General features: G+C 41.1%; 2 protein-coding genes across 6 annotated transcripts; one reads left to right on the top strand and one right to left on the bottom strand.

Annotated features, from left to right (window-relative positions):
* The first annotated feature begins 389 nt into the window (after nucleotides 1-389).
* Nucleotides 390-6,278, top strand: sdf4 (stromal cell derived factor 4). 2 transcript variants are annotated; one of them, XM_056384995.1, is made up of 7 exons: nucleotides 390-610; nucleotides 1,383-1,699; nucleotides 2,722-2,858; nucleotides 3,040-3,153; nucleotides 3,285-3,443; nucleotides 3,682-3,857; nucleotides 4,679-6,278. In XM_056384995.1, exons 2-7 carry the CDS (start codon nucleotides 1,389-1,391, stop codon nucleotides 4,853-4,855), a joined length of 1,074 nt encoding a protein of 357 aa, XP_056240970.1. In that variant the 5' UTR covers nucleotides 390-610; nucleotides 1,383-1,388; the 3' UTR covers nucleotides 4,856-6,278. The 2 variants fall into 2 exon arrangements, with proteins under 2 accessions (XP_056240970.1, XP_056240971.1); XM_056384996.1 differs by having other exon boundaries at nucleotides 605-728.
* A 3,198-nt stretch (nucleotides 6,279-9,476) lies between these two features.
* Nucleotides 9,477-25,972, bottom strand: hipk1a (homeodomain interacting protein kinase 1a). 4 transcript variants are annotated; one of them, XM_056385166.1, is made up of 17 exons: nucleotides 25,612-25,972; nucleotides 23,241-23,971; nucleotides 22,253-22,626; nucleotides 22,026-22,149; nucleotides 19,897-20,016; nucleotides 19,701-19,787; nucleotides 19,186-19,367; nucleotides 18,857-19,007; nucleotides 17,641-17,845; nucleotides 17,227-17,345; nucleotides 15,593-15,730; nucleotides 13,407-13,558; nucleotides 13,143-13,295; nucleotides 12,898-13,062; nucleotides 12,589-12,782; nucleotides 12,335-12,465; nucleotides 9,477-11,470 (listed from the first exon to the last, which is right to left on the bottom strand). In XM_056385166.1, exons 1-17 carry the CDS (start codon nucleotides 25,649-25,651, stop codon nucleotides 10,985-10,987), a joined length of 3,552 nt encoding a protein of 1,183 aa, XP_056241141.1. In that variant the 5' UTR covers nucleotides 25,652-25,972; the 3' UTR covers nucleotides 9,477-10,984. The 4 variants fall into 4 exon arrangements, with proteins under 4 accessions (XP_056241141.1, XP_056241143.1, XP_056241142.1 ...); XM_056385169.1 differs by having other exon boundaries at nucleotides 11,267-11,430; XM_056385168.1 differs by lacking the exon at nucleotides 15,593-15,730 and having other exon boundaries at nucleotides 13,407-13,555; nucleotides 25,612-25,971.
* Nucleotides 25,973-27,083: the final 1,111 nt, after the last annotated feature.

Consider the following 27,083-nt stretch of genomic DNA (forward strand, 5'->3'; position numbering starts at 1 on the left):
ATCTACTTCCATTACTTTATTTATTTTCTATTTATTTTAGCCATTGATATATTACTCTTAACAAGTATATCAACTGCCATTAATATCTATTTTAACCGTTTACCATTACTTTTAGCTAGCTATTTTGACAATGTATCCATTACTTTTAGCTTCAGCAACAATTTTAACTATATCCATTTCTTTTATTTGTCTATTTTGACCATTTATACCTTACCTTTTAGCATTTATCCGTTATTCTTAGCTAGCTGTTTCAAGTTCGTTCACAAGGCCTATTAGGGACACAACGCAACAAATTCCCCGACATTAGCTGCACATTACTCAACAAAGGTTTTACTTTGAAAGTGGTGACCGGATGTTGTACGTAACAACGTGAGTAGCTTAACACAAACTAATCGCACCAAGGCTAGCGGTTAGCTAGCGGTTAGCCGGCCACCAAGCTACACTGACAGCTTGAGTGAATTAGCGCAAACTGGAACATCGGCGCGGACCTGGGTCTCTCTAGTGTTGTTTTCGAAACTGAGCCGTCCCACATTTTGGAGTTAAGTCTTGGGAGGAGCCACGTGTACAGGAACTGGAGCCTGACAGCTTTCACTGACTGTATCCACCGCAGGTCTGTTTAACATTAGCCGCCTGGTACTTACACCGCAGCAGCCAGACATCTCTCATACCCCCCCCAAGTCCGTTTTAACTTCCCCGCTGTGTCGTGTTTCTGTTACGGAGCTTGACAGGTCGGTTGTTCTCTGCGAGCACTTAGCGCTTATTTTTCTAACGTCGGAGGGGCAGTTTAATTATATCAACAACCGCTTGTCAACAATGTTTCACTAGCCTGCCCATGCTAGCCACTTAGCATAATTACGATGCAAAATGATTCAGATGACATGACGAGGCTAAATTAACGAGCTAACCGTTGTTTACTTTAAGGAACCGTCAGCCAACTTAAGAGCGCAGTAATTTTATGCTGACTAAAATATTTAAGTGGATAAAGTGATCATAAGTAAATAAAAAAACCTAGTGTTGTCGCTAAGTTAATATTACAACCTTATGTTGCTCAATAAATACACGTTGTAATACCTTAAAAACATTCACGTCTCTTGCTACAAATTAGTGTTTTGTTTTTTGTTTACTAAAGTTTCTGAAATGAACCAACTGTAGCAGGTTCTGCTCGAGTTTTAAAGTTGACTTCACTGTGTTTCATAGATCCAGCTGTTCAAATTTCACTAAATGTATTAAATCCTTCACATAAATATGTCAGTAATGGTGTTGACACAAACGGGATTTTTACAGTAGGTGTGCTGCAATTCTGTGTTTGACTTTGGTTCCTTTGGTTGTTACTTTCATTTTCGGAGTTACCTAACCACTTTGCTTTTATTATCCTTCCATAGGCAATCATGGCTGTTTGGAGGAAACTGTGGAGCAGAAACCTCATGGCTGCGTCTCTGCTTGTCTGTATCCTGCTCCACACCATGGATGTGCATGCACGGCCAGCCAACATGTCAGCCTCTAAAGACAAGCTTCCAGCCAGCAAGGATGAGAATGAGATTCTTCCTCCAGACCACCTGAACGGGGTGAAGATGGAGATGGACGGCCACCTCAACAAGGACTTCCATCAGGAAGTTTTCCTGGGGAAAGAGATGGAGGAGTTTGACGAGGACTCAGAGCCCAGGAGGAACAGGAAGAAGCTTATTGACATTTTCACCAAGTGAGACATGCTTTTCATTCTTTGGGGATTACACAACACTAAATGCCTGAGCATAGTTGCTAACCAGGTTCTTCAGAATTCATCGGCATGAAGTCAGACAGCATTCACAGAACTTCATATGCCAAACAAAGAGGCGTAGCCCTTAGGAAATGTCCTCCTTTAACTTCTTTTATCACAAGAAGCTGAAAGTGTGAAGTATTTAGACATCCTTGGACCATGTCACTAAAACATGGTATTACAAATAATTCCAAAACATGCACAGAATGAGAAAGTGAATTGTTTTGTAATATTGTGAAACAGCAGTATTATTTACTATAAGTCATTTCCTCTTTGTGAAAGGCTGAATCCAGATAGAGAAAAAAAACTTTCACCTTAGCAGCAAACATGAAGCAGCATCCTTTAAATGTACCTGAGCTCTGAAAGAAAGAATGCTCCTAGGTTATTTCTTTGTATAATATACAGTTACCAGGCAAGGTGCCATTGTCATAGCAGAGAATGATGATACAGAGAAAACTAATAACTAATTATTCTCTCTTCCCTTAATTTTAGAGCTGTAATTTTTTTTTTTTAATGCATCTGCTATTACTTGATTAATTGACTGATTGTTTGGTCTATAAAATGTCACAGGCCCGAGATAACGTCTTCCAATTGCTTGGCTTTGTGCAAACAACAGTCCAAAACCTAAAAATAATCAATTTGTTTTCATGTAACGCAAAGAAAAGCAGCACATCCTCACAAGTGAGAAGCTGGAACTAGGTACCGTTTGTTAAATTGTGCTTAAAAATGTCAGCTAATCAATTAATCAACTAATTGTTTCAGTTGCACTTATTTTTCCTTTAAATGGTAAATAGTGTCTATATTAAAAAGGTATGTCCTTGTCATACTTAAATGAAAGCATCAGACTGTACACAGACGGACGGATATGGGTCAGGACAGCAGATTGTACATAATGGAAGTGCTAATGTTCAACAACCGGAGCCAGATTAGACTCTAATTTCTTTTTTTAAATTCCCCTTTCACAGAGTAGATTTCAACAAGGACAGGAGCGTCAGCGCCAAGGAGATGCAGCGCTGGATCATGGAGAAGACGGAGGAGCACTTTCAGGAGGCCATGAAGGAGAACAAGAACAGTTTCCGCGCTGTTGACCCAGACGGCGACGGTAAGAGAAAAGTCGCATCCACTTTTTTCTTCAAACCGCACTGTCTGTTTTTCAAACCCGGTCATCCTCGTAGGCCACAAGTGTGGGCCATGTTGCAATTCGATGTCCTCAGCAAACAAATATTTTCCGTTTAGTCGAAAACTGAAGAATCTGAGATCCTGAATTCATGCTTTGTCCTCAGGTCATGTGACATGGGATGAATACAGAGTCAAATTTCTGGCCAGCAAAGGTTTCAATGAAAAAGAAATTGCTGAGAAAATAAAGAATAATGAAGATCTGAAACTGGATGAGGAAAGTAAGTATAGAATCATATGGATTATGTCGCAGTATTTTGACTAAATCTGTGAATATGTGCTGCAGACATTCAGTTTAAATCCGTCTGAGTTGCATTGTGTTTTTAATGTTTTTTCATTTTCATCGTTGCAGCTCAGGAGGTTTTGGAAAGTCTGAAGGACCGCTGGTTTCAGGCTGACAACCCTCCAGCTGACCAGCTGCTGAATGAGCAGGAGTTCCTATCTTTCCTCCACCCCGAGCACAGCAGAGGCATGCTCAAATACATGGTCAAGGAGATCGTCCGGGACTTGGGTAAAATATGATTAAAATATCTGAATCATGAGCTTTGTCGTCTTGAACCTGTTTTTAAGTGATTTTGCTTTTGGCCATTTGGGGGCAGCAGAAACAAACAGTTGCTTATTTACACATCAAGCAGATGCAGATGCCCATGAATGAGCTCTGCTATAAACTCCACTGACTCCTGAGGAAAATATCTGCCTGGAAATATCTACAGGGTATAAACCAGCTGTTTACGATGCTTTGCTTGCAGACCAGGATGGCGATAAGAAACTCACCCTGTCCGAGTTCATCTCTTTACCCGTGGGCACCGTGGAGAACCAGCAGGCTCAGGACATCGATGACGACTGGGTTCGAGAGAGGAAGAAGGAGTTTGAGGAAGTCATCGATTCAGACCGTGATGGCATCGTAACTATGGAGGAACTGGAGGTTAGTATATTTATTAATTGTATTTACTTCCTAATACTCAATATTGTTTTTTTTCTGATGTTTCCCAGCTAGTATTTCTGAAGCACTGTGTATCCAATTGACTAAAATGTGTAAACTCGGTCAGCATAACTCAATAACACACCATCAGTTCTTTTTCAACTGTGTCCAGTCCAACCATTTCATAAATGCAGGTGTTTCTTGTTATTTCCCACCTCCATGGCAGATGGTCTGCAGGACTCTGTACACACGTTCTGGTGTCTACATGGTAACTCAAGAATGATCCAGAGTAGAAACTTCATATTTACCCTGGTGGAGTAGATGATCTGATTAGATTTTAGAGCACTTTTCTGCAGATTAATGAGGGAACACCGATTTCCTAGAAGTTGCTGTAACTCCTTAACAATTTAATCCAACAAGTTCAAACTGGCACCAGGTATGTAGCATGCAAAGAGAAACATGTTAGTATAAAAATCTTTAATAAAGAATGAGTTAATTGGAGGAGGCAGATTTTTGTTTGAACACAGTAACTCAAGAATGATAAAAGTAGAAATTTAATACTTACACCACATGTACTGCCCATGTAGTAGAGGATGGGATTAGATTGTGGTGTACCTTGCTGCATAAATTTGCATATTAATGAGGTAAAATAGTAAAATTATTATTTTAATTTGTTTTTTAACTTCTGTTGGTATTGTTGATGATAAACTATAAGTCCTGTGAGCTCATGACTTAAATAATTCGAGTGCCTTTGGTTTTAAATGTGAGCTTGAATTGAAATCCACCCTTTCCCCCTCTGGTACGTCTTCCTGCGCGTTTTACAGGAGTACATGGACCCGATGAACGAGCACAACGCTTTGAACGAGGCCAAGCAGATGATTGCCGTCGCAGACGAGAATCAGAATCATAATTTGGAGCTGGACGAGATTCTCAAGTATAGCGAGTACTTCACAGGCAGCAAGCTCATGGATTACGCCAGAAACGTCCACGAGGAGTTCTGAGGAGAAATCCATCCTCCTCTGTCTGCTCAGAAAGGCAGGGCGGTATCCTACATCTGCTTCAGGGACGAGCCGGTAGAGAGGGGCAACCTAATGATAGGATGTTTCTATTGTGCAATTCTGTGTTTAAAGCCTAGCCTCAACGGCCTCTTTCACTGCTGACTCCAGTGAACACACCCTTCCCTCAACCCTGGACTGTCTGCCAAACATCAGAGGTAACGTGGTCTGCCTTCTGTGTGCCATTGGGACTTTTTGACCTTTTAAATGTTGAGGCATTGCACCAACTCCAAATTTCTTTGTGTTATATTGTGAAATGTGTGTATATGAGGAATTTTAACCCTGAGTAGACTCCCTGGGCCAGTGGTGAGAGAGACTGCGCAGCTAGGCCAGCTATTTGTGCTGCAGGATCATGTTGTTTTTAGCTGGCGTGTCTGTATACAGTGTAAATATTCATCATCGCATACTAATGCAAAAAAAGTTGAAAAAATGAATGTAATGCTGCTGAAAGGAACAACTCTTCTAGAGATATATCATTATATAAATGATGAAACACTAACTATCTGCTAGCACTGCATTGCCCAAATTGTAAAGGTGATTTTTGTCAGTCGTGGTGTACAATTTCACTGGTGGGTATCCGTCCATCTACAGTACTTAAAAACAGGGTATTGGGTGTGTAAAAATAGAAGTAATAGTAATAAATAAAATTAAAAAAACGCCTCAATGACATACAGTAATCCTACTTAGCACAGACATTCATTAACAATTTATTGTCAGAGTAATGAAAAGTTCAAATGGAGGAAAATAGATTAATATATAAGAACAATGCCTGTCTTTTTCACAGCAGATGTTTGGGCTGATTGAAGGAAAAGCATAAGTGCAGCACAGCAACAGTAAGAAGCACAAGATAACGTTAACGATGTCTCCAAAAGGGAAGCTTTAGTTTCACCTGTGTGTGTCAGGTCAGAGTGTCTCCTGTGGTAAAGGCTTGTTGTGTTGTTCTTTGCTAAATACAATCTAATTCAGTTGTTGAGATGTGGATGAAGATGAATTCATGTATTTGACCAGTTTGATCTTTGAACATCTCACAGGTTTGTTTGTTTTTCTTTTTGCTCTGTGTCAGTGCAGACTGGTCATAGTGTCTTTGTTTTGGTTCACTCCTCTCCTTTACCGTTTCGAATGCTCTCAGTTAAACCATACAATTCCACTCGTGCCATGTTTTTAAATGCATGAACAAATAGTGGAATTACATTCTTCGCCTCTGTTGAGATTTTCAATAACCTGTGGAAGCGTTTGGATCCTGCGACAGTCTCCTCAGTCCTGTGTGGATTGTAAAATATGTTTATGATAACAGAATGTGACACAGCTTTATAAAACGTACTGCAGACATACTGATAAACAATAAATATTTCTTATCAAGTAAAGAGCACATGGATTTCTGTGATTATTTTTAGGGCTGCAATGAAGGATTATTAACTATATATATATATGTTCTTCTCAGGTTAAAAAAATTCTTTATCAGATCATATTATTATTTCTACATGCTTCAACATAGAAACTCCATTCAAACATTCAACATTCATTTTTTTCCCCATTAAGCTGAATGCTCAAAATCTCCTAAAGTTTTCATGCATTTTACAACCCCTTTCTTGTTATCTCACCATCCCATAGATAGTGGCAAAGAATATATCCTGACACAGCTGCATTAAACTCAGGGAGGTTTAATCAGTACACATAAGCTGCAACCTTGGATCAATGTAAAGCCAGGTTCCTAATCAAATCAAATCAAATACATGGCTCCTACACACCAGCCCCTAATTGCTCATGGTAAAAGACAAAACAAACTAAATATTTAAAAGGAGCCATAAAACTGCAAACAAACCCAAATCCTTACCAAATAACACTCTTAAACATAAGTATTAATAACTCATGCCACGTTTCTCATTGGATAACCTATCGTCAATACATGATCTACATATTCATCTGTGGCTTAAGACGGATTTTAGTCGGAGCTCTTTCGATTAAACAGAACGTACAAGGCCTTTCTCATCAGGAAAGGTTTTCCGTAGTCTTCCAACCATCCATGATCCACTACAGCAACATCTCCAGGCACCAAACCTCTTCTCTCCCTTTGTACATCTTTGTCGTTCTTGTAACAACGGTTACCAACATCTTTTCCAGAAGAGATCAGCAATATAGTGGATTTGTTTCCATCTTTTCTTTGTATATTGATCTGTTCTTTCAAATAGTCCTGGTGGTAGAATTGGTTTCCCATTCGTTAGAAGCAAGCGGTTCGGGGTCAGTGCCTCGAGGTCATTTGGATCATCAGACATTCTTGCGACCGGGCGATCATTCAGAACGGCTTCGACTTCGCAGAGCACGGCTCGAAACCCTCCATCATCCAAGCTTTGCTGACAAAGCACTGAACTCAAAACCTTTCTGTTCCTCCGTATGATGCGCTCCCAAACACCGCCGTGATGTGATCCAGTAGGTGGGTTAAAACTCCACTTAATTCCATTCTGTGACAAAGATTTTTCAATGTGGTTCTGATGTAAAGAAGCTAAGGCTTCTCTTAGCTCTTGTTCTGCTCCCACAAAGTTGGTACCACTGTCCGATCTCAGGTGAGAAACTTGTCTCCCCCCCCCGACAGATGAAGTACAGGAGTTTGTATCAAGAGAGTAAACTACCTCCAGGTGAAAAGCCCTAATAGCCATGGAAGTGAAGATGAAATAACCAAAGCGGTCCGAATACTTTCTAAATGCACTGTATGTCCTACAACACTTCAAATCTACAATTGTTTGCCCCAGTTTGCATTTTGCATCTTTAAAAATTCACTGAAATTCACTGTCCTTCATCTAGAGTCATAGTAAGGACTACTAACAGGCTTCTAGGCACATTTCAGCATTTTAAGTCTTTGTTTATATTCCTTTTTAAGTATACTAGTAGGAATGTTTGTCAAAGGCCTGTTGCCTGCATTTGATTTGTTCAGCACTATTATCAGCTCAGTAAATATGTATAGAAACAGTCAGTAGGGATTTGAAGTGTTTTTTTATTTATATAAACTCTCATTTGACTTCTGATTTAAAAAAAAAAAAATACTGAAATGTTAAGAGATGCTCTGGCACTGTTTTTGAATTGTTCATTTATATGCAAAATAAATGAGCTTAGTTTTGTATTTGTGTTTATCCGTTTACTGGCTGCCAAACACAAAATGTTCAGTACAGTAAATCCTTAATTGCTAAATAGCCTACACTTAATTACTTTAAACTTTTTGTTACTCAAGGGTTTCATGTTAAAACACACCACAAACATTCTCCTATATTTACTAATCGCATCGGGGTATTGGTGGTTTAAGAAAACAAGACATTTAATTTCCTCATAATGTATATGTGAAGAAGCTTGAAATTCTAGAAGTGTATGCTACTTCCCTTTGATTCAGTAGTAATACTGACTGATTATAAAATCCATACTGAAGCCAAATGCATATAAAATGAGCTGGCCCACAGCTGTACTTAATCCAGTACGGATCTGGCCCAGATCAAATACAGATCTGGGCCAGATCCACTACGGATCCAGTATGGACCAAATACAGATCTGGATAATTTACATAGTCTTTATCACCCATCAAGTCAATAATAGTCAGACAATTTGTTTAATTGCATTTTCCTCTTCCATTATTTACATTAAGTCAGTGGCCAAACCCACTAAAAGTTACTAACGGTTGCAACCAATGCGTTGGATTTACTTTTCACATTAATGTGTACACACAAATTTACAATGGCCATTTTTTTTTATCATTGTATCAGCACCACACATACCCCAAACCTTGGAAGCATCGGTGATCGGACGTCCCGATTTCTGATGCTGATGCTTTCCCTTAATCATCGATTATCTCCGGCGCGTCACACCAGCAGCTCCGGCGCAGCTCCAATCAAGCCAGTAGAAGAGGATCGATGTTTCTTAATAAATTGTCCAACAGTGAACTTTGCTGATTCCCGATGAAGCAACACGTCTTGTCCCGGTGATTCAAAATGAAGTACTTAATAAATACTTGTAAATTGTCCGAGCACAGTCACAAACTGTTTGACTATTTGAAATGAGCAACACCTGTGTGATGCTGCCTGTGGGGTGGGGGGTGGGGGGGGGGGGGGGGGGGGGGGGGGGGGGGGGGTGATGCAAGGCCAGCCTCGGCCTTGCATCACCCCTAGTGCTCGGAGGGGGGATCATACAAATCAAACACATATAGATCCTGCAGGGGTGATGTGTGATAAACTGGTAAGACTCGGTAAAATAATAATAAATAATCTGTAAAATATGGATGCATTAATGAATGAGGATCAGTAATATTGCAGCTGGCCCTTCTATCATCTTTTCTTGTAAGGTTCTGCATGTGCAAGTCATTTATCAACAACAACAGCAAACCTTCTCTGCATGAAGGTTTTCACTTTCATATAATTAAACACTGAATCTTTTCAGGTTTTGGATTGGTGTTCATCACCCTGGACTCTGACAATAGTCTTTAGTTGCAGCACTGCTATTGGATTCTGGATGTAATTTGGATGTACTTATGATCTGTAATCAATTAATTTGAAAAGATTCTTCAGTTTCAATGGAGAATGAGTCACAGTTCTGTTTTGAGAAGATTTTATTGCGTATATACGGGTTAAGGTTCATTGTGTGTCCAATGTAATGTAGCACTTCACAACACAGCAGGATTGTGAGAACAACCATCATTTCACCAAACCAATGATTTTGTTTAGAAGCAGTGAACATACTGAACATCAATTCATATTTCTATAAATCATCTTTGTCGGATTTGATTATTCACAATTCAAACGCATCACTGTGAATTTTACAATTGTCATCTAAATGGCCTTAACTTTTACATGATAAGTGTGATACCCAATCAGATTTTATGTGCACGCTTTTACTTCACAGACATCACTTCACAAGACAAGAGCTTTTTTTTACATTTTCCCCAATATCGTTAATGTGTTTGTCGTACAAATTAAACATAACATTACTAATCCTTCTGTGAGCGACACCCGGTGCAGCTGTAGTTTACAAATCTCTCCTGATTGCTACTCCATGTCCGACACATGCAACCTTAACACTAACTTTAAAACCGTAAAAAACAGGACAGTCCCCCTCTGAACACCACACCCTACTCTACAGTGAAATGTACTGCATTATTCAACATACTAAACATAGAAATATAATTAAGTTAATGGCTGATACTGAAACGGAATTAACGTGGAAAACATTGAAGAACACAGTGACACATCATTATACAGTACAGTACATAGCTTACGCTCTCCATTTGTTTTTGTAGCACAGGTAAACACACACTACATTCATAAAGAAAACACACAACATATTCATCTAACTCATCACAACGTGCTGACAGATTTAAAATAACAACAGAAATTGGCCTAAATAAGTAAGGCGATTGTGTATATGTAAATGCAACTTTTAAACAATTATTTGATGATTGACAATTTATAATAATTATTAATAATAATAATAATAATTACGATAATAACAGAGCAGCATAACAGTTAGTCAAGTTCCAGTTTCTTCTTAACACACATTTTTCAAATAAAATCAACCTTTTTTAGGTTTTACATGTTAACACATACAGTGCAGTCTGTAAGTAGTAACAGGATTTTGTTCCCATTAATTCGGGCACTATGTATAAAAAGGGCAAACAATTCCCAAGAGCTTTATCTCATGTGAGTATAAACCCTCTAACTTCTTCCTCGTTGTTTTCAGTTTCAAATCAGATGTGCTGGAGTACGGCGCCAACACCAACACTGCTCAGGAGCTTCCAGACTGCACTGTTAGTCGCTGTTAACACACCGGTATGCAACACAAACTCCAAAGTAGGAATAGATTTAAAAAAAAAAAAAAATTATCATGATTAAAATATAAATACATTCTGTGATTATTTTATCCAAAATAATCAGAGAAAGTTTTAAAAACAAAGACTGGACAGTGCAGGGAAAGTAAAAAGTTGAGTTGAAAACAAGTCCAGTCACAGCCGCCTGTGATGAGCTTGTGCTCCTCTCTAGTCTCGGTCTTCATTTGGTCTTCGTGCAGAGCTTCTGTCTCAATCAGCCCTCAGTCAGTCAGTCTTTACAGGTAGGGATACTGGGTGAGTTTTCGTTGGTAAGCAGCACTGGAGCGGTGGAAAGGCTGCCCTGCCAGCTGATGTTGCTGCTGCTGCTGCTGCTGCTGCTGCTGCTGCTGCTGCTGCTGCGGCTGCTGCTGCTGCGGCTGTTGTTGTTGTTGTTGTTGTTGTTGGTTGCCGTACTGTCCCGGAGCAGACCCCCCCAGGGCTAAGCTGCCGTTCTTCTGGAGCAGCGCCAGGGAGGAATACGCCCCGCTCGCTCTGCTGTGGCGGGACGAGCCACCTTGCATCTGGTCCACAGCTTGGGACACGGAGGCCAGGGCGGCAGAGGCCGGGTAGGCGTACAGGTTGGGGGTCGAGCTGAAGAGGGCGTTCTCGTGAAGCCGGTAGGATGAGTGGGAGGAGACGGGAGGGGGGTAGGTGGGCTGCCGCCTCAGGGAACTACTGCTTCCTGTTTGGTCATGAGAGGATGACATCACAGACTGCTGTACCTGAAACAACAGAGAGCGATGAGCTCTGCAAACAGAGGGTCCGTCCCAAGACCCACACACGTGGTTCTAGCGAGTCGTCATGTGCCACAGTGTCCTCTGCACCAGCGAGTTCAACTTCAACCTCTTTAAAGTTTATTTGCTGCGTTAATTTGTTCATTTGGTCAGACATTAGGACACTTTGTCTTCAAAAAAGAGCTGATGGATAAAGTTGTTTATCAGCAAATTAAAAGAGCTGTGTGTATATTGTTTGTGTAACGTGGAATGCAACTGTTCCCATTAAGACCACGAGTCTGTGGAGAGTTATCAGAGCTCACTGGGATCCGCCTGATTGTAAGTGATCCAGCGGCCTGCAGAGAATCTCTCAGCATCGATCACCGCACAATACATGCCGGTTCGCTTTTCTGCCCAAACAAAGTGAGTGATAATATCGTGAGATCAGTTCGTTCTGCTGTTTTGGGAGCTACGTGCCGTGGTTGCTTTCAAACGACTGAAAATTCACACCCGATTCCCCTCTGATCTAAGAGCTGATTGGTTTAGATGTTGAATCAACAACGTGACGTTTTATAAAAACTTCTCCTTTCAAAGGCTTCTAGATAATTTAATAGAATTCATCTATTAAGTCCATACTCAGTTGTTAATTATGTGGACATTAAATAAAACCAACAAAGCACCTGAGCCTGAGTGAGTCATAGTGTATATTAGCACCAGTGAGAAGATAACCTCATTCGTCAAGTGTATCCCAGTGTGTTTGGATTAACCTCCACACTCTTGGGCACTGAAGCATTTACTGAAAATACGTCACGCAAGTGACTCTCGGTGGGTTCACCACGGGAACAGACATCAGCTACATTTGACAGCTGTTACCTGACTCAGGTTAAGAGGCTGAGATCTGCTGGATGCGGCCCGTTGGTGGCGATCAGTGTTGGACTCTGCTGGCCGACTTGACTGCTGAGCCGACCCCTTCTTGGACTTTCCAGAGCCACTTGTAGCTTGTTCTACCATTGGGAAAAACAGATAGAATACTGTGAGAATATACAGAGACTAAATTAGAATAACATATATGGCTGTATAGAATATGAATAAATATGGACTGTATGCGGATTTCTGCCCAAGTGGACCTGGAGCTGCTGGAGCTTTATGGGTTGTGCTCTCTCCAGGCTGGCTCTTCACTGAGGGCATGATAATGGCCAGAGACTTGGTGGGCTGTGAGGTGGTCTTGGGGCTGAGGGGGCTGCTGGTGGAGGAATCAGAGTCATGGGAGTCGTGTACTGTCACACAGCTGATCACGTTGGTCCTCTGGCTCGTTCCAGAGCTGCAGGAGAGAATAAGAACAGAGTGAATTAACACATCAGGGAAATAAAACAAAACAAAAACATGAAACCTCTCATTTTTACTCAAATTGTTCTACAGACAGGGGAAGCTCTCACCATGCAGCAGGGAACTTCCTGTCATCCTCATCTTCTGAGTCGCTGTGGATGGTGATGATGCTGACAGCGGGACTGGGTGTGTCAGAGATGACGATGGGCTGAGACTGGTCACCAGCAAAAGTATTGTGGACCACAGTGGCGGCTGATTGCACCGATGACACAGGCCTGAAGGGAAAAAGAGGATCTATCACTGCCTTCATTTCATGGACGACCTGCTCTCTATCAACATGTAGATGATGCGATACCTGGCTCTGCTCTCAGCATGTCGAGCCTTTGACCTCTTGCCCTGTTGGGCTCTTGAGTGAGCGGCCCCTGAGTTGTGGTTCTGGGAGGCAGCGTGACGGCCAACACCAGAGTCCTGCTGGCTGGCGCCATCGTACTGGCTGCCGTGACGACCCCTTTGAAAAAGCATCAACAAATATAACTTGCTTAGTCTGAAAACCGCATCACGTCTGTATGACCGCGTGATCGTTTACCAATCATCCAGAGTCGTGTTTGACTCAACTCACCTCCAGCCAGAAGCTTGTTGACTGTCAGAGACCGGGGCTCCCATAGGTGAGTCAGGCACTACGGTCTGCCCAGGGTTGTGGATGGCCATGCCTGGCATCTGCTGCCATGTGGAAGGGATGAGGATCTGCTGTGTGCCTGCTGGCCAGCCCTGCTGTATGCACACACACATAAACACAAATTTAAAAGCCTACAATGACTAGATGTCACTCGGTCCAGTGTCAGCAGTGATAGTCTGTTAGAAGAGAACAAAGTGCAGTGTGTGAAACATAGTGGGAAAGAAGTCGCAGTTATTTTCTTAGTGAACCATACTGAAAGAAAAGACATGCAGTCTGCAGACAAACACAAAGCTTCCCGTCTCTCCTACACCAAAAACATCCAGCAGATGTCACATTGAAAACTAAGCACTGACAAGCTGAACAAAACGGGAGATGAAGTCACCATCTGCAGACTTATTCCTGCGCAGAGAGAGCTACTTGTGTTACTGCCGAGAAGGAAATGTGCTCAGAGAGACTTCCAAAGCAGTAAATACCGGACGAAGCTCACACAAAGACAGTCTGATGCCAAGCATGCATGCCATACAGCTGCACTGCGACTCAGGAGTCCAGTGGAAACACAGCCAACCTGAAAATCAAAAGGACTGCGTTAGTGTGAGATAGGGAAGGTGTCGACGCTGGTCTCGCTGCTATAGTGACAGCTCCTGGCGTTTTCTCAACAGCATTGTTAACAAAAATAAACGACTTGCACAAGCGTCTCAAGCTTTAAAAACATAGAGGTGTGTACTGCTGTTTGCCACTGCCTCTGTTTTTTTTCCCCCGGATTTCTAAAAATCAACTGTGATAACTTAAACACATTTTTGTAAATTTTTTAACTTGTGGCAATAATGTCAGCATCTTGCAAGGAGGGAAGCTTGCAAAAGAATAACTCAACATTTCGGGAAATAGCTTTCTGGTGGAGTTAGATGACAAGATTGACTCCACTCACATGTGTGTCTATTAAATATACATGTAAAGCTATAGTCAGCAGACAGTTAGTTTAGCCGAGCATAAAGACTGGCAGCGGGAGAAAACAAAAGCCGCCTATCAGCATCTTTAAAGCTCACTAATTAACATGTAATATCTTGTTTCTTTAATACATACAAATTTCAGTAAAAGAATTAACTGTCATCGTTGATTTTGTTTGGATTGAACAAATGAGATATATAAATTATAGATATGTTAATTAGTGAGCTTTAGGAGCTGGTAGGTAGATTTTTGTACAACAGAGCCACACCAGCTGTTTTCCCCATCTTTCCAGTCTTTGTGCTAAGCTACGCTAACCTGCTAGCTAGTGCTCACCTTATATTTAGCTGAGAGCGCTCTCATGTCTGTCCGTCTTCTCCTACAACACTTTGCCAGAAAGCGAATAAGCGTTATTTCCCAAAATGTTGAATGATTCTTTTAAAAGCTTCCTTGCCAGAAACTGACAGCCACAGTATAACAACAAGCAAAAACACATTTTTGTAAAGTGAGTGGATACGTGTATTTCCCCAAAGTGTCAACCTTTTGCTTTAAGCATCCACCTGTTGTAGTGAAAAGGCAACATTGTCTTTCTAACATCAGAAAGATTATTATACCAGCAGAAAAACACTAGAAATAAACATGTGCACATTGAGACGTGTAAATAACAGTGAAAGCTGATTCATACACTCCACAACTCATTAGTTACTAAGCTTTCTTTGTTTTCTCCATTAGTTTTCTCCATAAGATTAATGAGTAGTAAGCATTAATTTGATCTTGCCAAATAGTGAGCCTGCATCAATGTATTCCATGTATATGTTTTAAATTGCATATTTGTGATTTATAAAGTGGAACAACTGAATTAATAACCTAATCATAAACCATTTGTAAAATCCTTTATAAAGGTAGACTTATTGTAAAGTGGTAGCTGGATTTTGGAAACGCTGTGCAACCTCCGGGGTAACATTTTCTAGATATTCTAAATTCTCTGAGAGGCTTCATGAAAAGCTGTCTTTATTTAAACACAGAGAGATAGGAGGAACACCAGCTGCTGCAAGCGAAAGCACAGACCAGACCGGTGAGTTGCACATGCGCCTCATGCTCTGCTGCACACCCCCAACACAAATGTGCTGGGAGGAAGAAAGAAGAGGTTTCAACCGAGGCGGCTGATGTGATGATGGTGTTTTTACCAGCATGGAGGCATTCTGATCCAGAAAGCTGCAGAGGTTTCCACCCCTACAGCCAACTGGCAGCTGGACCGAGCCTAAACGTGGCATTCCCGCCACTGAGCCGTACAGGCTGCCTACCAGCAGGGGGTCGAGGGAGGCCTGAGGGGAGGTGTGAGGGGAGGGTGGAGGGAGGGGAGGCATTAAAGACACCAAAACAGACACAGAGAGGAGATTTGGAACAGACCTGCGTCATATTCCACTGAATCCTAAAGAAGAGGGAGTCTCTGCTTCGGATCACGAGTTTTCAGTTAGTGACAACAGCAGAACAAGAATATTGATATTCACAGTTACTCTAAAAGAATAGGGTTTTTAACATGCAAAAACAAAAAAAAAAAACATACAGTACATGACCAACCACATGTCCACAAACATCAGGGCTGGGTCCTGAAAACTGGCTCAATTTTCGATCTAGCTACCTGTTGATTAAAATCTCTGGTTTGTAGAAGCTTCGCGGCGAACAAACGTGTTATCACACCTTTTATCCCTCTTCAGTCCTTTTCATGATCAACATGCAAAACCTTCTGTTGGCAGCTTTTAATTTTTAGCCCTCACTGACTGTCGATTTCACAGGCTTAAATGAGAAATATCACAGACAGCAGATTGTATCAGGAGCAACTAATGAAGCCAAAGCTATCGGCTAAAATGCCAAAATGAAAACTCGGCTGTTGATAAGGAGTTACTTATAAACAGACTGAAAAGCAGCAACTCAGAAAATTCAAAACGTTGAAGTAAATGTATGTACGTATTATCAGCAATGTATAAGTAAAGTAAACACACTCATTTTGCAGAATAAAATGCATCTATGAGTTATATATTATTATAAATTATATTATACAGTTAAAACTAATGCCTCAATGCATAAGTAGCATTTTACTGTTGTATCTGATTGAGGTGCGGCTGGTTTATTTACTAACATACAGTTAGTCCAGTAGTTTCCGACCGGCCCCCTTCAAAGTGTCAAATGATAAATCTGAGGAGTCGTGAGATGGTTAATGTGGCAGAAAATAAACAAGCCTCTGCTATAAAAAAAATTCTAATAATGTTTTGGACTTTTCTCTAATATTTGCTGTTGTTGTGAAATATTGGATAATTTAACCTCTTTGAGCCTCGAACAGTTGAATAAAAAGAAAGAAATTGAGAAATTTTGAGGGGAAATGTGTCTTTTGGTGGAACTGCTACCAACTAGATGTTTGAAACAGGACAATGGGTCCCAATTAGCTGCAGCTTTTTCTGCTCACAGGCCAAAAATATTAGGTGTCGGTTTAACAATTGATTGGATTTTATAAGTTTTTATACTCCTATGTGTTTTATTTTTGAATCTTAATTTGTAAAGTAGTTAGTAACTCTAGCCGTCAGATAAATTGGGTGAAAAGTTTAACATTTCCCTCTGAAATGACGTGGTGAAGTATAAAGTACAAAATGGAAATACTCAAGTACAAGTACTTCAAAAATGTACAAGTAAAGTAAGTACAAGGCTTACTTACATTCCACCTTTGCTGATGCTGATCAATTCAATAAGTGGACATGATACTTGATTCGTATCCAATAAAATGTCATCGGAGCTTCACCCCGGCTGCTCCTGCTGTGGGTCCTACCTGTGCCAGCATGCCGGGCTGGATGTGAAGAGACTGGGACGACTGGTTCTGAGGGACTAAGGGTACTGAGTTGTCCATCCTCACCGGATAACCAGAGGGCTTATTGGATGTTTGAAGACCTAGAAGATGGAGGCAGATTATATTGTGACAAAAATGCAACACATGCAACATGCACACAAAGAGACACACTAAATGTAGAATATAGGAAACATGTGGATGAAATTAGCTAGTTTCTCTTGATTGAGGAGAAAATGTAAAAATTGACAAATGAAAGATATTTTATTCTGTTTATTGTTGTTATTTCTGCAGTTGCTGGTTGGTCAACTTATTGTAATTTAAATATTTTAAACAGAAACTAATACTTCTTTTCTTTGAAGCAACACAACACGAGAAACAAGAATCATTGATTCTCACCCTGGATGGTCGGAGGGCAAACTATGAGCGTTTGCTGGAAGGGTTCGGTCTGGGTGCAGAGCTGGGTGGGTCTGGTCTGCAGGGGTACGCCCTGCTGGGTCAGGCCCGGGATGTTTATGGTGGCCTGCTGGTAGAGGCCGGGCTGGTAGTTCAGCAACGGGACGTTACTGCTGAGGGACAGGGACTGGCCTCCCGTAGAGGCCATCTGAAGGAAGATGAAGATGAATCGAGTTCAGTAAGAAAGTCCAGGGGCCTCATTTGTCGAGGCAGCAAGTGTGTGAGGGAAGTGTCCGTACGAAAAAGAAAACTGATATGAACAATGATCAGTCCCACCAGCTCTACATTGAGCTGCTCGTACACAGAACTATTTACAGACAAATTTGTTTTCTCACAGAAAACATAGAGCCAGCCGCCACTTTAGTTGGCACAACTATGAAGTCTAATGCAATCCAATACAGCTCAGCTGCAACTCTTCCTTCACAAAGATTATGTAATGTGCTACTGTATAGAGAGGTATTCGTTTGACTTATGTTTCTTATTGAGGTTGTAGTTTTTAGTGATGTTACACTGGACTGCATTATACTGAGAGGGGTTTCTAATGTTTTGCCCACCCCTCCATTTACAAACAGGAGGGAGGAAGAACATTAGAATCCCATTTTAGCATAGTGCACCATCACGAACTGGACCTCAATAATAAACATATGGTTGAGTTAACACTTCTCTAACAGTGTCAGCAAGAACTGAACATAATAATCTTCCTAAATGTAGAAAAGCTGTGGCTGATGTGTTTGTGCTGGGTTGTAATAAATTGTATAGGTGTAAATAAGAAAAGTGGTCAGGGAGTGAATCGATTAAAATGAATGGTATGAAAATAATAAGGCAGATTGATCTAACTGAATGTTACTAACAGATTTTATGTGATGCAATATTAGAGAAACAAGACTTAACAGCCACATTAATTTCACTGTGAATGAAATGATTACCTTCTTTTCTAAAATACACAGTGGAGAACATACAGTCTAAGGCGTAAAAGGAATCTAACAAATCAGAATCTGGGTGTAGAAATAAATGTACGCATGGTTTTTAGCACAAAACTGCTCATACACCCCGAGCCCTCTCTTTACAAAGCCACTAATACAACCGAAAAGTGGATCGACAAGCAAAACGTTGGGCAGAACACAATGACCCCAGGGCAGATTAGAGATAATGCTCTCACCTGATTGTGCTGGTTTAGTTGGCTACTAAAGGTGACAGTGAGATTGGTGGCAGCACTTGGGGTATTGTTGCTGGCAAACATGTTTTTTCCATTCTCAAAGGCGCTGCATCTGCGTTTGCATATATCCATGTTTTGGAAGCAGGACTTCACGCTGTAAAGGAAACAAAACTGTCAAAAAAAGAAGAAGCAAAATGCTAACTGCAATGCTAAATTGCAGCCACCACAATAACTATTAAAAAAAACACCAACAAACTCTATAACTCTACTGGTAATTTACTAAAAAACCTTTACAGTTGAGCATCAGCACGGTCCTGCACTTGCTGACTTACTGTGAGCTGTGAGGGAAGTGCAACAGGTGCGTCATGGTAACAAAGGGGTGGTTCAGAGTCTTCATGGGCGTGATCCGTTTGTCCGCGTCAAGCGTCAGCATCTTCTTCAGCAGGTCTATGAACTCCCGTCTGTCAGCCTTCTCCGCCAAGATGTCCGTCCCCTCCAGGCTCGTCATGTTCACCTGCAGAGGAGACGGGGGAAGTCAAGAGTTTGTCGAACTGTGAGAAACATCCCGGTGCAGCCAACACCTGTCAGGTTAACCAGGGATCTAATGCTGTTAACAGTGACAGTGCAGAGCAGACTCACACACCCATAATCAATATGTATGTATCCCTTAAGGGGGAAAAAATTACAATATTTTTTTTATATTATTGCTGGAAATTAAAAGAGTTACAGCAGTAATTTTACTGTTAACTGTAGAAGTTACTATCCCCTCTCCCTCCCTGAACACCTGAACAATGGCTGACCCCAATCACTCAACCTCAAGGGTCAGTGTTAACAGTTACTTCCTCACCTGCATCATATCGTCAAGACAGTTGAAGATGTATTTTCTTGCCTCCTTTGATTTGATCCCCATCTCTGCCTCATGCTCTGCGGGTGTCTGCAGAAAGATAGCCACATCAAAACCTCAGTATATACGTATATATACTATTCATATGCTTGTGGAGAAATGTTGTCTGTTTGTGACTGGTATCAGCACAGACACCTACCTTCAGTCTCCAGAGGGGGTAGCTCGAGTCCGGGCCTCTGTTGAAAAAGCGACTGGTCTTAGTCCCTGCACTCAGCAGGTACTCTGCTGGAAGGCCCTGTGTCTGGGAAATGTAACGTATCTGAAAGACAAATGAAAAAGAGAGAGAGAGAGAGAAAGAAAAGTCAGCGGCTGGTCTAAGACAAAAATGTAAACTTTATCACCTCTACTTGTGCAGTTTATACAGTTAAAACCACCTGATGCCCGGTCGTGTCAGCGTCGGAGCAGAGTTGTTGTCAGTTTAAACATTAGACTCCCGTGGAAAAACTTAACTTAACTGATCTGTTATTTTACTATGATCTCCCACAAAACATGTTGAGAGATTTTCACATTTGCAATAGGTGAGAAATCAAAACACACTTTCCCCTCATGTCTGACACCCTGATAAAGCTGCTGTATGACTGAACTGGCAACAACAGCATTCACCCTTTTCTCTCACACATTCACCGTCTCAGATAAAGTGCTAAATCCCCTTAAAGGAACAGTTCAGTAGTAGTCCAACTTCCTATTTTCTCGCTAGATTTGCCAACTGTTAAAAAACCCTTCAGCCACTTTTTTTTGGGGTAGACTTTAACTCTCTTCCCATGAGGAGAGCTGCTCATGTTTTTTCAGTGAAAGTGCTTTCATGTGGCTGTAGCTCTTTGGACTGAGTGCGCTCAGATGACCCTGCGCTCGCTCATGTTTGTCAAGGCTCTTCTCTGTTGTGGCTCCACAATGGCGTGATGAGCTCCCGACTGAAGTCAGGACAGCGGCGTCACTGCTGCCTTTTTTTTTTTTTCCACTGCAGGTTAAAAAAAAAAAAAAAAAAAACACACTTACATTTCAACAAGCCTTTGAGCACTTGTTAAAAAAATTATAGGACTGAAGATGATTTTAGTCATTTGAGTTTTGGATGATAGTAGGTTTGAATTAGGGCTGGGCAAAACTATTATTTTTGTAATCGATTAATCTAACGATTCATTTTTTCAATTCGATTCTCGATTATTTTCCCATTATTTGACTTATATAGCAATTTACATATGCTAATTTATGTATCGCAATGAAAAAAACACAAATTTCTTCATTCCAACATATTTTTGTTTTCACCAAAAATTACCAAATTCCAAAATAAAATTCAAGTAATGAAAACAATAGTGCAATCTGACGTCAGAGGTAGCGTTTAACAAAAAAATAAAATAAAATAAAATACTTTCAATAAACAAAACAAGTTCTTGTTGTGCAAGACTCAAGAAAATGTTATCATCTTAAAATCAATAAAAAAAAAAGTGGATATTGTAAAAAGTTGAAAACGTTTGTCATCCACACAAGCTGCGCCTGGTTCCCGCCTCTTGATGTGCTGGTGCGTCGCCGTCGTGCTTTTATGATAAACCATCTCCATTTTACAGCCGACAAACGACAGAACTGCGTCCTTTTACGGAACAATAGTCCGATACCTTTGAACTACGAGTTCGTGTTCTACATTGATCAGAGTCAACTGACTCGCTGGTATCGATACTGCCGCTACTTGCTGCCGCCATTGTTTGTTTTCAAACGACGCATCGACGCACAGTTTTTGCGTCGACGTAATCGATGACGTCGACGCGTCGCCCCAGCCCTAGTTTGAATGCAGTTATTGTAGATAGCTTTGCACCATAAAAGTGTCTGCCAAGTGAATATAATGTATATGTATGTGTTGTATGATATGTCAAGATACACACACACACACACACATACACACACAAAAGGAAATAGCCCCGCATATAACACTCTGAAAAACCACACTTTGTCATTTTTACACTTCAATTTTGTTTGTTACAGATTACACAAACTAAATATAACATGTTAATTCGTGAATTTATGAGGCGCTGGAAGGTGGTTACCTTTTCCCTGTCTTTGTGCTAAACTAAGCTAACAGGCTGCTAGCTGTAGCTTCATATTTAGCAGCAAGAAAGCAAATAAGCAAATTTTGGCAAATAAATGCTGAACATTTCCTTTAAAACAAAGGTGAAATGATTTTAAACAAAATGTGTATTATCACTTACTTCGGTTTAAAATGAACAGAGGATATAAATGTCACTTAAACAGTGTGTATATGAGAGAGCTGCAGCTGACCTGATCGTACTCTGAGGCTCCAGGATAAAGGGGCCATCCCAAAAACAGCTCAGCAATGACACATCCCAAGGACCACATGTCGATGGCCTCACAGAAAGGAAGGCCCAGGATGATCTCTGGAGCTCTGCACGCATGTCAAAATGAGCAAATGACAGAATTGCAGCAGGTAATTTACATATTACAGACACAATGAATTGATCATTCATAGCCCTCACTAACGCGCTCACCTGTAGTATCGTGACTGCAGGTAGGTGGAGCAAACCGCTTTGGACACGTGGCTGGCGGAGCCAAAATCAATGACTTTCACTCTGTACGGCTGCCTCAAAGGATCCACCAGCATAATGTTTTCAGGCTTCAGGTCGGCGTGGATCAGCCCCAGGCTTTTCAGCTTCATCAGCGCTGTGGCGACCTGCTGCAGAATGGGCCGAATGCACTTGAGCAGCAGGGGGCTGAACTTGCTGTGCTTCAGGAAGTCGTAAAGGTTCTGCTCCAGCATCTCAAACACAAGGCACGTGTGGTTCTTGTGCTGGAAACACTCGTACGAGCGGACAAAGTTGAACTCGTCAGCGTTCTCTGTGCTCAGCCTGCTGAGGATGCTCACCTACGAAGAGGAGGGGGAGGAAGAGGAAGATATATTTTGTGTTCATTAATGTATAATAATGGAGGATACATCAACTGCATGACTGCATTTTGTATAGGAAACATTTTGTGCTTGGTTTTCACTCCATTTATTTCCAGGCTTTTAGCAGATTGTCTCACATGTCAGAGCCAGGCAAGTTGTGCAACTCAGAAATGCAACACATATATAGGAATATACGTATATATATATATGGATAAAATACATGTTAGAGTTGCAGGGATATAAGAAGCATGTTCCTCTTAGTCAAAACATGACTAAGAGTCTGCAGCCATGCTTTGGGAGTTGCAGGCAGAAAGTACAATACTGCCGTGGAGTCAGGCAGTTAGCTGTGAACCCTCTGAACCCTGTTTATTTTTTGTTTTTTTTTACCTGTATTTATTTACATTTTGCACAATGTGCACCATGAAAAAAGATGCCGAATTAGCTATTAGCAGTTCATGTTTGCATTGTACTCATGGATGTACAAATACATATCACTGGATTAATTTGATACTGAAGAAAAGATCAAAATGTGATGATTTACTGGAAAGTTCTTGAGTCCTTTTTTACTATGATATTCTTTACATCATACTCACTTCTATTTGACCTTGCCGAGCATAAGAGGGATGGTTCTTCAAGATTTTAATAGCCACTATCTCATTTGTGCCTCGCTTCCAGCATTTTGCCACCTGGCCGAAGGTACCGCGTCCCAGGAACTCGAGCACCTCGTAGCTGTTGGACATGGAGCACAGGATCTCATGCTGGACCAGCTGGTAGTCGCCCTCACTGTGGGAGTTGCTGCTCTTTGTGGTAGATGTGGAATGTGCTATGGACTGAGCTGTGGTGGTCCCCCCTCCACCACCAGTGCGGTTTGAGACCACGGGGGCCGAGAGCTCCTCCAGTATCTGGACGCTGTCGCTGCTGTCCACCTCCTCGCTTTTCCGCTTCAAGCTGTACTGCTTGTGGTAGAGGTCACACGGCTGGGAGGAGGACTCCGCATCCTTGACGCGACGGCTAGAGGAGGAGGACGAGGAGGAGGAGGGAGGTCCGCGAAGGCTACCTGTGCTGTCTGCCGCCCGCACCACTGTCTGCTCCCGGGAGCCTGCAGTCGGCGGATGCACCTGGTTGGGGTTGTACACTGGATTGAAGTTAGAGCCAGAAGTGGAGGGTACAGCTCCCTGGGTGGGGCTCTGTTGGTAGTAACCATTGTCTCCCAGCTGGTTGGACACATCCCAGGCAGGGTTCTCCACTTTGAGCCTCTTTGAACGAGAGTAGGCACTGGAGGACACAGAGGGAGAGGAGAACACCTGGAGCTGCGACGCCATGTCTGTGGACGAGATTACAGCCATCAATAGGACGACTAAAACCCCCCAGAGGCAAGAACCTGAAACAGGTGGAATTAAGAGTTTGTCATCTACTGATGATCAAACAGCTGTTATCAAACAAGCCTTTACTGTTGCACATTTAATCCCTACACACGTCAGTTTAATTTCATCGAACTGGACTTTACATTGTACGCTGCTTTCCACCTCCACTGTTACACAAATTAATTATTGCTTGCACACGTCACTACTAATTTTCACCTTCATGGAGTTCATGCATCTCTTCTTTCTGCAAAACAGTCAATATTTAAAATTTTTATATCCCATTTCACAACTATTATCAGTTTGTAAATAAATATTTATAATTATTTTTGTCTTATTTCATTAATCATTATTATTATCTTACTTTTGATCTATTCTTTTTTTTTCTTATTCTTCTATGTTGCATTTGTGGAGAAAACACAGAGACACATTCTTTGTGTGTTTGCATTCTTGGCTGATAAACAGATTCTCATTCTGATGTGAAACAGATCTGAAGAGTGCAGCTCACTTTGAATGCATGACTGGAAATCAACTCGGCACTAGATCACAGCTACAGTGATTGGTTGATTAACCGATTAGTAGATCGACAGAAATTAGTCACCAAAAATGAAAGGAACACAGCTTTTTCTCCCATCCAGACCACATCAGACCAGATCAAGCTCAAAATACACTACACCTAAACTTCCCCCCAAAAAACATACTTGTGGCAGTTAAATAATATATGAGCTCCTTTTAAGTGTTATTATTGCAGAAATATTATTTGCAAATGTTTGTGGAGAGTTGCAAAACTGTATCTTAATCTGTCTGCGTGGACTCAGATATGTGGATATAGTAGGAAATTTGTAAGTGTGTGAAAGAATCTGCAAATATATGCACAAAAAAAAAAACAGAATGTCAATGCCCTTTTATTATGAATGACAACTGTTAATATCTAGTTTTATGTAACTATACAAACAACTTACATACATATATAAATGAGCTACAGACACATCGCACACATTTACACATTTCAGGAGAAAGCAGGGGTGAAGCTAAGAAATTCAACTGAGAGGCAAAATTAATTATCAGCTTTTCAGCTCTTGAAGCTGAAGTTTCAGTTTCATTAATAATGGGGCATTTATATTCAGTTTATTGATTTCATATATTTGCAGATTTGGATTGGATGCAGATTTTTTTTTTTAACACATGTACAAATATTTATCACATTTACATATTTGTGTACACTCTTGAACATCTCTGCACACATTTATAATCTGTGTACACATTTACCTGACCTATGTAAACAGATACAGATTTGTGTCATATCACATTTGCTTTTTTCTTCAGACATTCACAAATCGATCTACACATTTACAGATCTTTGCACACATTCAGATTGAGATACAGGTTCACAACATTCCACACAAATTTGAAAATAATATCACTACAATAATACCCACAAACTTGTCTATCACAGTGCTCCTGTCTATGCCCCCACCTGCATCACACACATGACGGTCAGAGTTTTTGTTGTTCGCCCCTGTCCGTGGGATAAAGCTAACCGCTGCCTGACAGTCAGTAAAACCACAGCACCTGGGCTTCAGCTCCTCTTAAATGACAATACCTGTATTTGATGCCTGAACACACCGTCGCCGATCTGACATTAGGGCCTCGTCATGTTGTCTCCGGGCTCGGCGCGGTGCTGCAGCTGATCAGCTGAGCTGCTAGCTGGAGCTGGAGCTCTGACCGTAGCAGGTAGCAGGGAGGATGCGGGGCTGACTAAGCTAACAGCTAGCTAGCTAGCTACAAGCATCCCGAGTCATACCTGACCCGATACCGCAGTCACATCGCGTGTCAGGCGAGCAAACATGTGCATGATGCCGCTCACACAGATCACATATCATCATAATGAGCGCTGTCGTCTCAACAGCCCGAGCTCCATCATCACGGACCGTCTGGTCGCCGTAACGTACTTCCTACCGAGCCGACGTAAATAACGGCGAGACGTGACAGACGTCAAAGATCGTCTATGTGTCAGCATGTGTCACTATTTACAGAAACACTGCGCCACAGTTTTAAGTAAGTTTTAGCAATGTCAATGTGAAAAATACGCCATTATAAATACATTTCCTGCATTGAAAAGCTTACGTGAGTAAAACTGTACTTAACGTATCAAAGTAAAAGTACTCATTATGCAAAATAAGCGAATTCTAACATGTTGTATTTACTTATTATATCACAGGGTTATTATTACTGATGCATTTATGTGTTTAAATGTTGTTGTTGTTGTTGTTGTTGGTCGATACAGAACAAATTTTAACTACTCTATGTACTGTTGGGCAATTTAATCTTCCTAAGTACAAGTACCTCAAAGTTGTACAATACTGTGTGTTACTTTTTACGTACAATATGAATAAAGTTTGAAGTTAAAGATGAATCCAATGATTCCCTACCTCTTTGGCTCTTTTGACCCCTTGCAAGAAGCAGTGTCTGGTTTGGGGCCCTAATCATGTTCCAGGTGTCTGTGCATTATTAACAATTCACTTAAGACACATTTCCACTTTAAATATCTCAGATGGTTCATTTAAACAATGGCTTGAGGCTGAAAGCAGTAAAATTATCCAACAATTCACAAAAACAACACATTTTAACGTCATTCACATCAACATGTGAATACAAATTTGTGTAGCAGAACTTTGTGTCTGGTTTTCTCTCCCATTAATAATCCCATGATAATCTTGTGACCCTTTGGAAGGGCTTGGCCCATAGTTTAAGAACGACTGGACCAAAGTTCCTGACAGTTTATGAAGTAAATAAACCAGCTCTTCCCGGACCAGCTACAACAGTAAAATGCTGTTTATACATTGATGCATCAGTGTTAACCTATTAATGTCATACATAATAATACATCATTCACAAGGGCCATTTGTCTGTGGAATGAGTGTGTGTGTGTGTGTGTGTGTGTGTCATCTTGTTGAGTAACATTTGGGATTTTTAGCTTGTAATGACATATATTTACATTCTTGTATTTGTACTTTTACTTAAGTTAAGAATCTGAATACTACCTCCACCACTACACATAAGATAAATATAACA

Source organism: Seriola aureovittata, chromosome 9 (genome assembly GCF_021018895.1).
Source record: "Seriola aureovittata isolate HTS-2021-v1 ecotype China chromosome 9, ASM2101889v1, whole genome shotgun sequence".
In the NCBI taxonomy this organism is placed as follows: Eukaryota; Metazoa; Chordata; class Actinopteri; order Carangiformes; family Carangidae; genus Seriola; species Seriola aureovittata.